This window comes from Oreochromis aureus, linkage group 11 (genome assembly GCF_013358895.1).
Source record: "Oreochromis aureus strain Israel breed Guangdong linkage group 11, ZZ_aureus, whole genome shotgun sequence".
In the NCBI taxonomy this organism is placed as follows: Eukaryota; Metazoa; Chordata; class Actinopteri; order Cichliformes; family Cichlidae; genus Oreochromis; species Oreochromis aureus.
The window spans coordinates 17,316,051-17,331,118 of record NC_052952.1 but is presented as its reverse complement, the minus strand read 5'-3'; the positions used below and the strand labels follow the sequence as shown (position 1 = coordinate 17,331,118).

Below are 15,068 nucleotides of genomic sequence, written 5' to 3'. Positions count from 1 at the left end.
AAACTGAAGTTTTTGGGATGTTTTATCATTTTGACAGTAATACTTTACAGTACTTTGATGTTTAATAACTCTATTTGTTTACTGATTAAGTTATTTTAGTACTTAGCCACTGCTGTTGTAACAAAAACAACAACAACAACAACAACAACAATAATAATAATAATAATAATAATAAATAATAATAATTATTATAGCAAGTACAAAAATTCAAGACCTTTACTAAGACCTTTACGATTACAAAAGGTCTGGCAAGCCTCCAAAAATCCTTTTGTGTTGTTGGCAATGCTTTGCTTACATAAATGATCAGTGAGGTTCAGGTCAGGTAAATGATTAGGAAAGACCACGAGAGCCAGCACTGCTCACTCTTCTTTGCTCTTAAGGTAGCTTGTGTAAAGTTTGGGCTCACTATCCTGCAGGAGGTCTAGCAATTCTCTAAAGAATGGAGGAGAGCGGGTAAACCCCTAGCAGATTTTATGACAATAAAATCCCCCCACCATGTTTTGGTGTGGTGGCACTATGTAAATTGTCCAGCCATCATTAAAAAAACATAAAATACAAAAAAATATCTTTTTTTTTTTACTGGTCTGCTAATAGTATTGTGTTGTTAATTGCTGGTACATACACGTGGTTTTTAGATTTGTATTTCCTTCCTGAGGAAGGAAATACAAATACGTATTAGGTGATGATCTTTTGATAAGACCTTTGCTGCTTTAACTCTTGAGCATGAGGTTGCGTCTTTGTTTCTCAGTTAACAAAGCTTAATGGACTGATCTAATGGTGGTGTTCTCACTCTTGGTCAACCTTTGGATACTACTGTTTGCTTTTCACAAACCAGGGTATTTACCCCTTAAGGGTATTGCAGCAAGAAAGTCCTGGGTTTGAATCCACCAGCTGGAGCCTTTCTGTGTGGACTTTGTATGTGCCTGCCTGGATTTCCTCAAGGTACTCCAGTTTTCTCTTAAGACATGCATGTTAGATTAAGTGGTGACTGTAAAGTGGCCCTAGATGTGAATGTGAGTGTCAGTGGTTGTCTGGATGGATGGATGGATGGATGGATGGATGGATGGATGGATGGATGGATGGATGGATCCTTCCTGTCATGGCTTAATGGTGAGAAAGACCTTCTTTACTCAGGCTAACAATATGACTTCTGAAATTGACGTTTCCCACTGTCACAGTGCTACTCAGCAACAACCCACATAGCAAAATTGGTATGGCCCAGATCTGGCCCACATAATGTGCTTACATGTGGCCCACATACCGCAAAGAATGACGGCCCTTTAGTGGCCCAGATCAGGTTTGCCAGAGGTAATCCACACATGGGCCAGCACAAGGCCAGTTGCAGACACACTTCTGGCCCAGAACAGTTTCAGCTCTGGCCCCAGATGTCAGCCTAATGTGTACCTTAATCAAGCCATGTAATAACAACATGTGCCAGAACATAATAGTGCAAAAGTAAAATGACGAAACTCTGTTCAGACAGTGAATGGACTGATTCTTATATAGCGCTTTTCTACTCTACCGGATTATTTAAAGTGCTCTATACAACATGCCACATTCACACACTTCCTCCAAACTGAGTGCTTCCTAACTACATTCATACACATTCACTCTCTTGACATGCAGACTGGAGGAGCCAGGGATCAAACCACTAACCTTCCGATTGGTAGGTGACCTGCTCTACCTCCTGAGCTACAGCTACCCAGTGGTAAACATGAGTAAACCCTCACTAGGTTTTGGATAAAGTGTACACTCACAAACCTGTATAACCTGCATTTGAAACGTTGGCTACAATAGCAGTATAGTATTGCAACATGGCATTTGGGTCTTCTAACTAAAATGGGAAAATAGGAACATAAATAGTGCCATCATTGCCAGACCTGGCCCACATCAGGTTGACATACACCTTGCCATGACACCAGTCAGTCAGAAGTGCCAGCTTGATCCAGGCCAGACCTGTTTTCTATGAGTCTGGGCCACATAAACCAAACCACAATCGGGTCAGATGTTGCATGCCATCACATAAACGGTGCCATCTACACCAGGCCTGGCCCATATGTGGACGAAATACCACTTACCATGCCAGAAGTCAGCCAGCAGTGCCGGCTTGACACCAGATCCGGGCCAGACCTGTCTGCTATGTGGGAATGTGCTGCTGAGGCAGCAGTGGAACAATAGCTGCAATTGTATTCTCAAGAGTGCTCATATCCACTTAAATGTCCTCCAAACGTATGTTTCCGTTGAAGGACTGTGATTTAAAGAAAAGTGACAGTTAGCTCAAGATCAGTGAATGCACATTTGCTTGTAAATTACTGGTAACATAAATGCAATAACTAATAAATACATTTTAAAAAATCATCGTACATAAATTTGCACGCAGTTGAATCAGTTAACCAGGCGCATTATTCAGTGAAGCAGCAGCAGGATTATTCTCTACATGGCAAGTCAGCTTGCTTTGTCTTCAGCTCAAACAGCAGTAGGACCACAGGCTAAGACATGAACTACGTGAATCTCTGCCGCCCCCCAATCTCTGTCTCTAACCCTCTGACTCGTACACACTTTAAATGTGACACAGAAAGTGAGCGGTTGCTTTTTCAGTTGATCCCCACCAGATGTCTCTCTGCACTAAGCCACAGCGAGGACGCCAGGAGTAGCCTGTGTGATAAATACCCGCAGAAACAGGGCTTGGTTCTGTCAGACTTCATCCACATAAAAGCCCAGGCTGCCATTGGAGAACCCGTTGGCAAGACGAGCGAACAGGAGGAAGACGCAGGAGATATATAGGAAACGCAGTGTCCATCACTTCAGCCGATGTAACCAGACAGCTTATGCTGGACTCAGTTATTATATAGCAGCAACTTCGTCATAAAAAAAAGAGGCAGAGGAAGGCGAGAAAATGGGACATACTGCAATACCTATATTGATGGCTGTATTGTCATTATGCGTGCGGAAAAACGTCGAGGTAAGAGCAAAACAGTCTTTTATCTCTGCCAGCTGAATTTTTGTTTGTTTGTTTCGTTCACTGAATGGCGAAGAGGACAAAATGTATTTTTATCATTATTATCATTATTATTATTATTGTTCGCTCTCTCATTCAGCTGCTGTTCTCTCCGGAATTGCTCACAATCATCTGGGACAGGTTTAATTTGTAAATGCACCGTCCTGTGTCAACAAGAGTAATGACACGCATCGCCCACGAAAATGCAGTGATAGTGAAAACGTTTGAGATGCAAATACTGATATATGATGTAAATGAAAGCCCACACTCAGGAGAGTCTCCGTGAACATGGTTTACAGTATATTTGGCTCGCTGCGTCAAGCCTGGGCCTGCACTGACATGATGAATGTTACAGGCCTTTTTTTAGTTTTCTTTTTCTTTTTTTCGCTTCTGTGGAAAGATGGAGATTAAATCCCATCTCATTTCACCCCATCTGGCGCTGTCAGAGGAGCAAATCAGCTCGCATCCGTCCTTTAGAGAAGTGGTGCAGCTCTTGAGCAGGATGGAGCCATCATGCATATTCAATTGGTGTTCTGTTGTACATTTGGTCTTCATGGAAGAACACTGAATTGATTAAAAACTCCCTGCTGAAGAGTCAGGAATCAGATTTGCTGTCAGATTTGCACTGAGGCGTCTTTGTGCAGATAGCTCTGGTTTCATAAGGTGTTTGGGAGCGTCATACTGAGATATCCATCTTAATGACATATATGGGGTCATTCTATTGGCATATGTACCTGCCCATAGTTAGGGGGTAGACACTGACAGTCTCTTGTACAGAGTGGAAGATCAATGGGCCACCAGCTACTCCAACCCCCTCTCCGGCTGATCGTGACTTACAGCCGACCCTCAGCTTAATGGACTTGACCTTTATTTCTCAATAACTCCTCAGTCACCCATCATGAGGCATGAATTCAGGCTGGAGGATGTGCTCTAGGTTTTTGTTGGAGGTGTGTGAGTATGGGAGGGATATGAGGAGGAAGAGGGGGGAGGAGAAAGGGGGATGGATGAGTCATGACGTCCCAGCTGTGGTTTAGGTCAAACACTCCTCTTCTAATGAAGAGTGATTGCATTCACCTCTAACGTCTGAGGTGATACATGGAGGACCCTGGCTGCAGGTTGAGACAGATCTTGAGGTAGTTTGTGAGATGTTTATTCATTAATCATCATCCTCAGTGAATCGGTAGCAGTCATAAAGCCTCTCCTTTCATTCTGAAATGATTTCACTTCTGTAAGAGCCTTAGTGGGATTACTGCTATACCGAGGAACAGGCTTTAGCTTCATACAAGGAGACCTGCTCGTGAAGGTTTACAGGGAAGATTACACATTGAGAGGGTTGACTGGCTGGATTACACTGTGGTATTAGTCCTAATAAAACTGTCAGCCTCCCTTAATTCACTTAACATGAATACAGTTCAAACATGAATAGTGCAAAATTGTTTTGATCTCTCTGTTATTGCATGCCATTTAAACAGAGCATGTTCACTTGAAAATGGACATTTCAGACTCTACTCTGTATTCATAAGGCCTTTAACTGGAACTCAAACACATATTCAGCATTATCCTGTGTTCTTGCTGTGAGTGCACAGACATTTTTATGCCAGACAATCACATGTATCGTATGTCCAATAAGAGCTTCTCTGCTCTCTCAGCTTTAATAGCACTCACCTGTAGAAACACTGAAAACATTAGCAAATTGACATACAAAGCAGTTTTTCCCCTGACGCAAAAGGTCAAAGAAACAACTCCTTTGTGGCACCCTGTGAACTTGTGCAATGCTGTCTGACCTGAATGAAATGCAGAAGATGTGTTTTATTTGTTAGGAGCATTTTCCATTTTAATAAGACTGGGAAATAAAGATAACTTACATCACATTTGGTCAAATGTCATTAGAACTGTAGTGATTTCTGTTTGGCACCAATATTGAATTTCAGTGAGTTTTTGCACAAATACGCAGATCTTTTATGAGTTTCTTACATCATTTTACAGTTATTTTATTATACTTTTTCTAACATTCCTTTCATTGTCCATTATTTAAAATGGATGTTTTCTTAATGGACCATTTATTTGGCCTTCAAAATATATCAGGAAGAAAGACGCTGGTTGTGATTTCATGTTCAGACTGCTTATCCTGTCCAAACCTGCACTTTAACACCTGAAGGTATTCTACATGAATACAAGTGTGAGAGAACCAAAAAACATACCTATATGAAAAGCTGGAACTGATACAACTTCAGATTACAAAATATTCTTTCTTTGGATTTGATGATAACTGGGATAAGGGTGGGATACGCTCCAGCCCACCTACGGCCCTTAATTGGAATGGTGGAAGAGGATGGATGGGTGATTTTTATTCCTGAGAATAGAAACAATTTCCCATCGAGAACAATTCTTGGTTACTGCCTTAATTTCCATAATCTAGTCATGTCTATTAAAAAAACAAGATTTTGTTTGATGATTTGCAGCATTACCCATAATGGTTTAACAGAACCAGAGATGTTAATGAAACAGCTGCCCTGGAGAAATGCCTGCACAAAACCTGCACAGTGGACAAATTTCTATCCATTTGCAGTTTGTTGTTAGACAAAGCGCTCATACAGTGATTGTGCTCTTCTGTGGCCATATTTCTTTTTTTAAAGACCACTGTAGGATCTACAGGTATGCTCAGTTTTAGATAAATAACTGCAGTGCAAACCTCTGCCTGAGCTCTCCAGCACAGAGATGCTCGAGCACAGACCCAGAAACGAATGCGCTGTTTCGAAAGATTGTGTGGGAAAGCTTTAAGCATAAAGAGGGAAAACAAGGAGAGAGCAGGGAAATGTCCTGATGCGGCTGTGTGCAGGCAGGAAAAGGACCCAAAAGCAGACTTCACAGAGGCGAAAATTCAAAGTCAAAAAACAGCTTAATTGCTGGCAGGGAAAACGTTACAAAGAGCTACATAACTAAACATACGACGAGGCACACAGGGAAACACAGCCATGAATGAGGGAGATCGCCATAACGAGCACAGGAAGAAACAGACGCTAAATACAAAAGGAATAACAAAGGAAGTGAGGACACATGAGAAACACAGCTGACACGAATAACCATAACGAGACAGGGGAAGCAAGACTGAACAGAATGAACATGAAAACACGGGACCTTCACAATAAAACAGGAAACATGATGCAGGAGTGGAGGAGAGGCTGACGAGAGGGAGCGAGGGAACACGAGAGAGAGAGCAGAAGTGGCGGGCTGGGGAAACATGGATAAACATGGAATAAACCACAAGAAGGGGAAAGAAGACACAAGAACACACATTAACACAAACACAGATGCTGTAAGGGAGACACAGAGGGCAAAGACACGAGGGGAGATTCAATAAACAAAACTAACAAAACTAAACAGGACAACCCAGGCACTTACAGAATACTCCTTAGAAATAACAAGGAAGACTTAACATAATACAAAATGACAAAAAACACAAGAAACTGAAACCGCTCAGTCACCGACCCAGGACCGTGACAGGAAATTATGTGGAGAAGATAAAAGGCAGGAAGATTCAAAAAATACATTTTAGTGAGCCTGAATGTCAAATTAATTCAGTCAAAGTAATTCACAAAGTTGCTGTGTAACCTGCCCACTCCACGCTGCCACCACCACCACATCAGGAGGAGCAATTTCAGGCCATACAAATGCAACGACCTCCCACTCCCATCTGCCTCTCAGTGTAGTAACACGAGAGGATTTGTTTAAAAAAACAACAACAAAAAAAGAAAAAAGAAAGATAAGGACAACCAGATCTCTCTCTCTCTCCCTCTCCCTCTCTCTCTTTCTCTCTCTCTCATCCACACACACACACACACACACACACTGCCCTACACTCACTTAATTAATTTTAGAGCCAAGAGATAATCGTATTTCACTAATGGATTCCTGTGTGCTTGCTTTTCTCTGCTATATCCGTGTGCCAGTGGGCATTAAAACGTACCATTTTGTTGTATCACATGTTTTTTCCCTGTTCTCCGTATCTCGCTTCCTTTCCAAGTTTTTGAGATGCGTCACACACATTCTCGCGCGCACACACACACACATTCTCGCGCACACACACACACACACGCACACACACACATACACACACAGTTCCAGGATTAGATCTTGCAGAGTCATTGCGAAACAAAAGCTGTACTGTACCGGGGGAAAGGGGCCGCTGTAAAAGTGCCTCAGCAGTAGAGTTCTTACCAGAGTTGATAAACGAATGCATGACATTAATGCACCCTTTGGGCAATTGTTGCAACCCATCTCATCGGAACGGTGCCGTATGTTTAGTACTGTTGGGAGGTTTCATTCTTGTTCTTGCTGCCAGTTGTTTTGAGTGCCTGGGTAGAAATTTAAAAAGTGTACATTTGTGTATCCCCGGGGCGTAGAGTTCATCCAGATTCTGTGCAGAAAATAAATTCACATTAATTGCACATTTGCAAAGCACCCTCCCCGATAGGTTCGGGGAACCTCTGCCAAATCCCACTCAAGATGATTCATCTTGTTTTCTGGCCTCTCTGAAATCGTTCAAATTATAGGTCTCGGTTAGAAAATGGAGTCATTCCCAAATTAAAGTTTATTAATAATTTGCTCCGGAGGCTTGTCATTTAGTGCCATCCCTTATAGCCTGTCATGACGTGCTGCATTTGATGAGTTAATTTCTCTGGATTCCCAGACTGTGCAGCCCTTTTTTAGGGTATGTGTAATCAAAGGATAAGATTTAAAAAGAATGTTGATTAAAGCTGCTCCCAGTTTCCTGAAGATTACTTTACTTTTCATCATCCACCTACTGACTGTCACATAAAACACATATACATGTATATATATATATATATCTATATAAAGAGAGCGCGCGAGAGAGAGATTCATGGGGCAATTTCAAGCTTGAAGCACTTCACTTATGACTTTCTGCACCTGTGTCTGTACCAGCTGAAGCCCAGATGGGACTGTGCATTTTTGATGTGTGCAGGGGAAGATTTGTGTTTGCACATCATAAGTTTGTCCAGTGTCACCTACAGGGATTGAGAGACTAGATGATGACATCCAGCTCTGCCTCCTCTCTGGAGTCTTGCAGGGCAGAGATATCGCTGCCGCCCGAGGTCTTCACATCCTTCATAACTGCCTCAGTAAGCCTAATGGGGTTGTATTTCTGTGGAAAAGTTTAACGCCGGGGCAAAGCGTGCCGTTTAGCCTTGCCGCAGCCAGTGGGAGGCTTCGGCAGAGCCCCCTGAAAAACATCTGCAGTGTAGCGATAACACTTGTCCTCCATGTTCGGGAGGAAAGACAGAGAGAGACAGAGAGAGTGCACAGCGAAGAGATTGAGGGCTGGTGAAGTGAGAGAGAGAGAGAGTGAGAGAGAGGGGATTGCCCTGGCATGGCGGATGATTTGAGAAACAGAGGAAGAGACAGAGTGGAAGGGATGTGGAGCATGTAGAGTGTTGTGTGGGTTGCAGGGTGGAGTGCGTGCTGTGCTGTGGAGGAAACAATCCTTGTTCCTGCTCAGCCTCAGCAGCTGGTAGAAAAAAAAAACCATGTCAGGAGTGAAGCTATAAGTTGTATGAAAACGTGACTGCAAAGTCTAATTTAATAACAAGGCTGGATGCGCGGTGTGAGAGTGTGCAGGGTTGTTGGGTCCACTATGACCAATCAAAGCAGTAATAATAGTTAAAAAAAAGAGGAACAGAAACAGTTATGGAGGAGATTCGATGCACTTTTGTTGCTCTGTCATCTCTCTTAGAAGGACAAAAAGCTAATTTCAGACACTTTCCTCCAAGTTGAACAAAGATGGGTAGAAATCACTTGCTAACAAATAGGTCACACAGTTGCACTGACGGGAGGCTCAGAGGCACAAACGTGGACGTACACATGCAGCACACACTAAAGATGGCACACTGCACAAGCTGCATCAATTATTGAAGGCCATGAAAAGGTCTGGGCTCTCGCTTGTCGACAGGGCTTTGGCACTTGTCACGCCGCCTCTCAGCAATCAGAAGCCAGACCCCACCCCCCCCTCTCTTCATGCTACCTGGTTTTTGTGTACCCCGCTACTTCCCCTCCATCCAGCTCCACTCCCCATCCACCCCTACATAATACAAAAGAAAATCCCCACGCCTGTCTCCTCCTTGGCTCTGCCCCCCTCGTCCTTCCTTTCTCTCTCTGTCCCTGCCTCCTCTGTTCTCTGCCGCCACATCCCAAGGGCACTCCTTACCCCTCCCCTACTCAGACACTGCCTCGCCATCTGCCTCGGCAGCTCTCAGTAGCCGGTGACATCTTTTCCCTTTTCATGTGTGTATTTTGATTGTTCCTGAATAATTCATGCTGCTCCTCACCCCTAGCTTTCTTTCCCCTGCCCCTGCTACATTTCCGTGATTTCTGAGATTTTTTTCCAAGATCTGACTCCGCATTCCTTTTCCCACTGAACGCCTCATCTGTCAACACCGAGGGCCAAATTAAAAACTACTGCAGGCAATGTGACTTCGATTCCCAGTGGACACATATAACTTATAATGTCAGAATTCGTCCCCTTTAAAAGTGAGGTCAAATTTCAACCACTGTCAATAGATGGCGAATAGCCAATCAAAAATGATTACTTGTGTCCCATGTGGCGTGATTTCAGCAGCTCTCCACTGAATACAAATGCACAGTATGGTAATTGGTCTGAACACCAGAAGTCTCTTTTATCTGGTATGTCCAAACAAAAGGTGTAAGGGTAGAAAGTACATGGAGAGATTTGCTGCTTTCACTGCCATCTGTCGTATATTAACAGACCAACTGCAAATGGTAGTTGAAACACTCAAAATCGCTTCAATTGAAATCAGTTTAATTTATAACAACAAAACACGAAAACAGCTACCCCAACATGCTTTATATTATAAGGTAAAGACGCTAAAAAAATCCCAACAATCAGATAACCCCCTATGAGCAAGAACTTTGTGAGAGTGGGAAGGAAAAACTCCCCGTTAGCAGGAAGAAACCTCCAGCACAACTAGGCTTGGGGAGGTGGAGCCATCTGCCATGACTGGCTGGGGGTGAGGGGATCTACACAATGATTTCTTTTTCATGCTTTGAAATTGACGCCATCAAAGTCTGATTCTTCTAACGCCTTCAGGGTCAAACGTTTCGGAGCTTTAGAATTGCAGCAAGACACAAAAGGTTATTTGTCTTCTTCATGAATTTGCATTGACATCTTTTACTAACCCCCTTTACTTCACTTTTTACATCAGATTTAAATATATTTTGCACAGGCTAAATGATCAAAGAGAGTGGCATGCAGAGCTGAAAGATTGAAACAGCTCAGCTATGTTTTAATAATGTTTCCGTGACACTAAAAGAGGAATAAATTACAACACAAACAGCCTGTCAGCCAAACTGTTATTTTAAACATTGATATATGCCCAACATTTCACATTGGGTTCATCTCTGATATAATATAAACAAGTCTGCAGGCTAAGAGAGTATTTTGAGTCTCTCTTTTCATCACCAGTGTCTATTGTACTTACACTTAGTAGTAAGATACCAGGAACATTTCAAGGGCTAGTTTGTGAGAAAATGTTAAACTGATGATGAAAAGAGAGACTCAAAATAGATACTTAGCCCCCAAAATGAAGATCAGCAGGCCTTTGATTACCTTAAATTCATGTGGTGATTCATAGGATGTAAATGTGAGGATACAGTTTCAGGAAACAGGAAGCACCTACAATCTGTGTGAGCATGATCCCCAAATAGCATCCATAGGTGTGGTTGGTTTTCCGTCTGTTTTTGCAGTCAGTTCATCTCCACATCAAAGTAAATGGAGATGAGATGCATTAAATATTAGCGTGATTACCAGTAATCACTTTGCGTGCTTGATTTAAATCCCCCCCCTCGCTATATTTTGTGCTTAAGCAAGGAAGTCCCCAAAATACATATTGTGTACAGTGAGTCACAAAAATCTCCTCTTGTCTCTGCGCTCTCTTTGTAAATACTGGCGGTACTTCTTTTTTCTTTTTCACCAAGTAAATCTAGCTCATAATGTTCCCACTGCATTTTCCTGTGCCTGTTTTACACCGTGTACACAGATGGGTTGTGCTGGTTTTTCAGACAGCTAAAGAGGATAAAGAAAATCAGGCGCTGTTTTGGCTGCAGTTAATTGTAAGATTCAGCCACATTATGTCATTCTTTTCTGAGCTCAGGGTCATTCAGTTGCCATGGCCAAGCTGTGCCAGTTAACAGCCAATACTTCTACAAGTTTAGGCTGTCAAATTGGATACTTCACACGCGTGTGATTCCGGCTTGGGGAAAAAAAAACATAATGTGAGCGATCTTTTTGTACAGATTGTCTCAATGATTAAATCATTTTCTCTTCAATTGGGGAGGCTGTGGAGACTTTATATCCAGAGGAAATGAGATAACACTAATATTTAATCTACTGCAGACTACACAGCCAGCGCACATTATCTTACCAGAGTGGGCCAGTTTAAAAACACCAGAGTCAAAGCAAGACAGGACATGCCAGCCTGACAAGATCTCACTTATCATTAATATGTTGTCATTTGATTTATGAAACTGTGCTTTATAGTTCAGGATTGCATAGCAGCGGCACCACCTTGCTACTTAAACCAGCCTACAGGTGACGGTATGACAATTGGATGAGTCAGATTCATAACTCATCATTTCCTTTGAAATACTCTGGGTGAGTACAACTGAAGGAAGTCGTGTAAAGACAGACAGTTGCTGATCTTGATTAAAAAGATGGAAAGCTCATCAGGCGTGACCCTGAAGAAAAGAAAATTACATATTCAGTCAGCTACTGATTCACCAACAGTGACGGATCGTAAAAAAGGGTGAAAACAGTGAAAGGATACTAGTCCAATCAGTTAACAGTTAACAGTTAACATGTTTTATTGTTTATTCTATTATTGTGTTGTCTGTATTTATAATAATCGATAGTTATTAACGAGTAATTATTATATACTCCTTTTATATGTTTCATTTGGGTAGCAAAAGAAGTACAATACAAAGGAGACCTTCAGTTTATTGCTGCAGTATGTAGTGGAATCAATCAACAGGCAGTGACGAGAGAACGCTAACTAACGATTAAGCCAACAAACATCGACCTGAGGAAGACAGAAAGTTGAAGCTAACATATGCTGACTCTTTTATGTGAGAAGGAACGTGAGATAGAGGCAGATTCTTAATGAAGAGAAGAGAGAGAGAGCGTGCTAGAGATGCTTGAAATTCAGTAGGGAACCAGTTGCTACGGTAACAGGGAAGGTAGCTGGCTCCTGTAGGTGGTGTTACCATGACAACCACCCTCAGTGGCCAAGTGATGCTGAGAGAGAGAATGTGGAGAAGAAGCCTAAAAAAAAAATAGTGTTTACGTGTTTGATGAGACAGATGAAGGGGACGTCAAGTGAGCGGAAGCTGATATAACATGTGGGAGAGCGACACCTTCCACGCTGCTGCAGGCTTTCATCAACTTCCCTCGGTTTGCTTCCTTTGTGTAAGCGGCCTGACGAGTCAGCACGAGCTGACCCAGCCTTAGCTGCTTGTCCTGCTGTTCATTAACAGAGCACCTGAACACTTTGAACAGCAGGCCAACCGTGCTATATGAGAGACCTGGGAAGAGGAGGCTATTCCCTCAATATGCTTTTGCAGCTGCGGGGGTCACGCTAGCCGTGCTGGGCTCTTTTATCACCACTCGTGAGCATTCTGACCTCTCACTGGGAGTTAAAAGACCAGTTTGTCCTCACTGTGGTGATACCACATGTCTCTGAATGAAAGCACAGAATCAACATGGTGTGAAGTAGGCTGTTTTATACATACTGTTACAATTATTGTGGCATGTATTATGTTATGTGTTGGGGTGTCCACTGCTAAAAAGATTATACACTTTTGCTTTCCGTCACTGGTCACATCTCTAACTTAATATACATATATACTATATATACATATATATAGTAATAATAATGATATTGATATATACATGCAGCACATACTACTCTTCCACACTTCTTTGGGCTCGCGTAACCTATAGCACATTACCTCAAAGCCTTATTTGCATGAGGTGCATCTGCTAGACAGGCTCTCAGGGGAGCTGGCACAGTGATGAGAATTGTGTATGTGCATAAATAAAGAGAAGCAAAAAAGATGTATGAATGTTTTAACCTCTCACTTTCTACCCCTGCCCCTCTTTCCCCTTCTCCTTTATGCCGCCTCTCTTTCAGTGTGGGACATTATTATTGCTTTACCATTATACAGCTACACTCAGCACACTACATATAGGTCAACTGCTTCAATTCACAATTTCCTAATGGCTTCTAAAAACATTAATCTTGAAACACAAATTTTGTTTTAAACTTCCGCCTCTGTTTAATGTTTTCCATGCAGTTTTTTTGCCATGCAAGCATCAGAAAATCTGTTTATCCAAATTTTTTGCAATAAGTGAAAAACAGTTATGTGCAGCACTCACAACAAGGGCAGATGACATGCAGATCCAAAGGAGAATACAGAGGAAGAAAGAATCCAGATCTGCTGCAAAGACAAGAGTGAAAGACACAGAGGAATAAGCAAAAAGTGCAAGTAAAAGATAAGAAGCAGGCAAGAGGAAGCATCAGATCTTACTGATGCCAGCTGCCTGCTGCTTGTCGGAGGCACTATGGAAAGACAGCCTGTCCTTAAGTGGATCAATTATTGCAGTGTTTTAACCTAAACATGCCCTCATTTAGGCTTCGAGATTGCCCTAATCTACTTAAAAGATGCTCAAGGGCACGATGATGTTGCTTTAAGACTTCAGCCTTGTCTCGCCTGTACAAATACACTCTTATCTGATACCTTACTCGGCTGTAAAACTGAGCTATCGTCTAGATATATGTCATGTGTCTTAAACTGAAAACCGTCCTACTCCATAATCTCCATGCTCAATTGACAATTTGGTTTCAGGGTGGATTGCCAGTTTTAGAAAGACAGTTTAAAGCATGCCCATCGCTGTGTTTTGATCCCAGCTTATCAGTCTTGCTTATGTGCTATTAGAACTAAATTGCAGTATTTAACTACATAGGAAAAAGATGTAACAATAGCCTGCTGTAATAGAAAACAGTTGTCTTAATAAGTCTGGTGTACAATACATTTTAGCAGTGCCAATAAACAATATTCTTTAAGGCACGAAAGTGTTTACTAATAGGAATTTGAACCACCGAGTCCCAGACATTACTCAAGCCTTTTGAATGTGTTTACAGCATAAATACAGATTTGGAAAGCTGTGTTGCATTGTGTCAATCTCAGTCTGCCTAAGGAAAATCCACTATTCAATGTCAATTGTGTTGACATTAGGATGATTCAGACAGACCTGCAGTGCTTAAATCTCTACTAAGCTGCTGATTCCTTCAATCCCCCGAGGTACCTCTTCAGCTTGAAATTGCATCTGCAGGCGCACAGTGTTTGGCATTAAAATCCTGGCATTCCCCTGTTGTTTTTGCTTAACTGTGAAGGAGGTTCAGCTGTGTTACATAACATCAGAAATTCATCACCGCTAAGACAAAACCATTTCAGCTTGGCTGTGCTGGAGGAACAGAATCTTGCAGGCACATAATGTTTCCGGACTCTCTCTTGTTTTTGGCTGGATTTGTGAAATGTTATTACGCAGTTGTTTCCCTCCCACATATCTCCAGGAGGTGGTTGCACAGAAAGGCTTGTGAAAATGACCAGCGATGCTTTGTGTTTTTTGTTTTTTTTGTCTTTTCTGAAGAAAAAAAACATGCACAGTGTGGCGTCATTATGGTGCGTGACTCAGATAAGGCATTTGTTGAAACGTGGGTGGAACTGAGAGGCACATTTGTATAGCTGCTCTATGCAACACAAGTATCGCAATCACTCGTCTCAGTCTGAATATAGCTAAATACTGCCTTTCCATTGAAGTGGGGACACCACCCCAAATTTATTTTACTTCTGCGGGAGTTTCGTTTTGTGTTATATAGTCGACTTTTTTTTTTCACCAAGTTTTACAGAAGCTGATAAGAAGGCTACATAGGAAAACAAGCAAGACGCTTGCAGAAAATATAGCTGCGAGATTATGCAT

The 15,068-nt window shown here is 42.1% G+C and overlaps 1 protein-coding gene across 2 annotated transcripts in view; it reads left to right on the top strand.

The window, feature by feature from the left end:
* Positions 1–2,694: 2,694 nt before the first annotated feature.
* Positions 2,695–15,068, top strand: part of aplp1 (amyloid beta (A4) precursor-like protein 1) — a 34,549-nt gene continuing 22,175 nt past the window's right edge. Inside the window, exon 1 of one of the 2 annotated variants that reach the window (XM_031739210.2) lies at positions 2,695–2,962. In XM_031739210.2, the coding sequence (XP_031595070.1) occupies positions 2,897–2,962 (66 nt within the window). In that variant the 5' untranslated portion in view covers positions 2,695–2,896. The remainder of the gene's footprint in view (positions 2,963–15,068) is intronic. The other variant, XM_031739211.2, reaches the window with a different exon arrangement.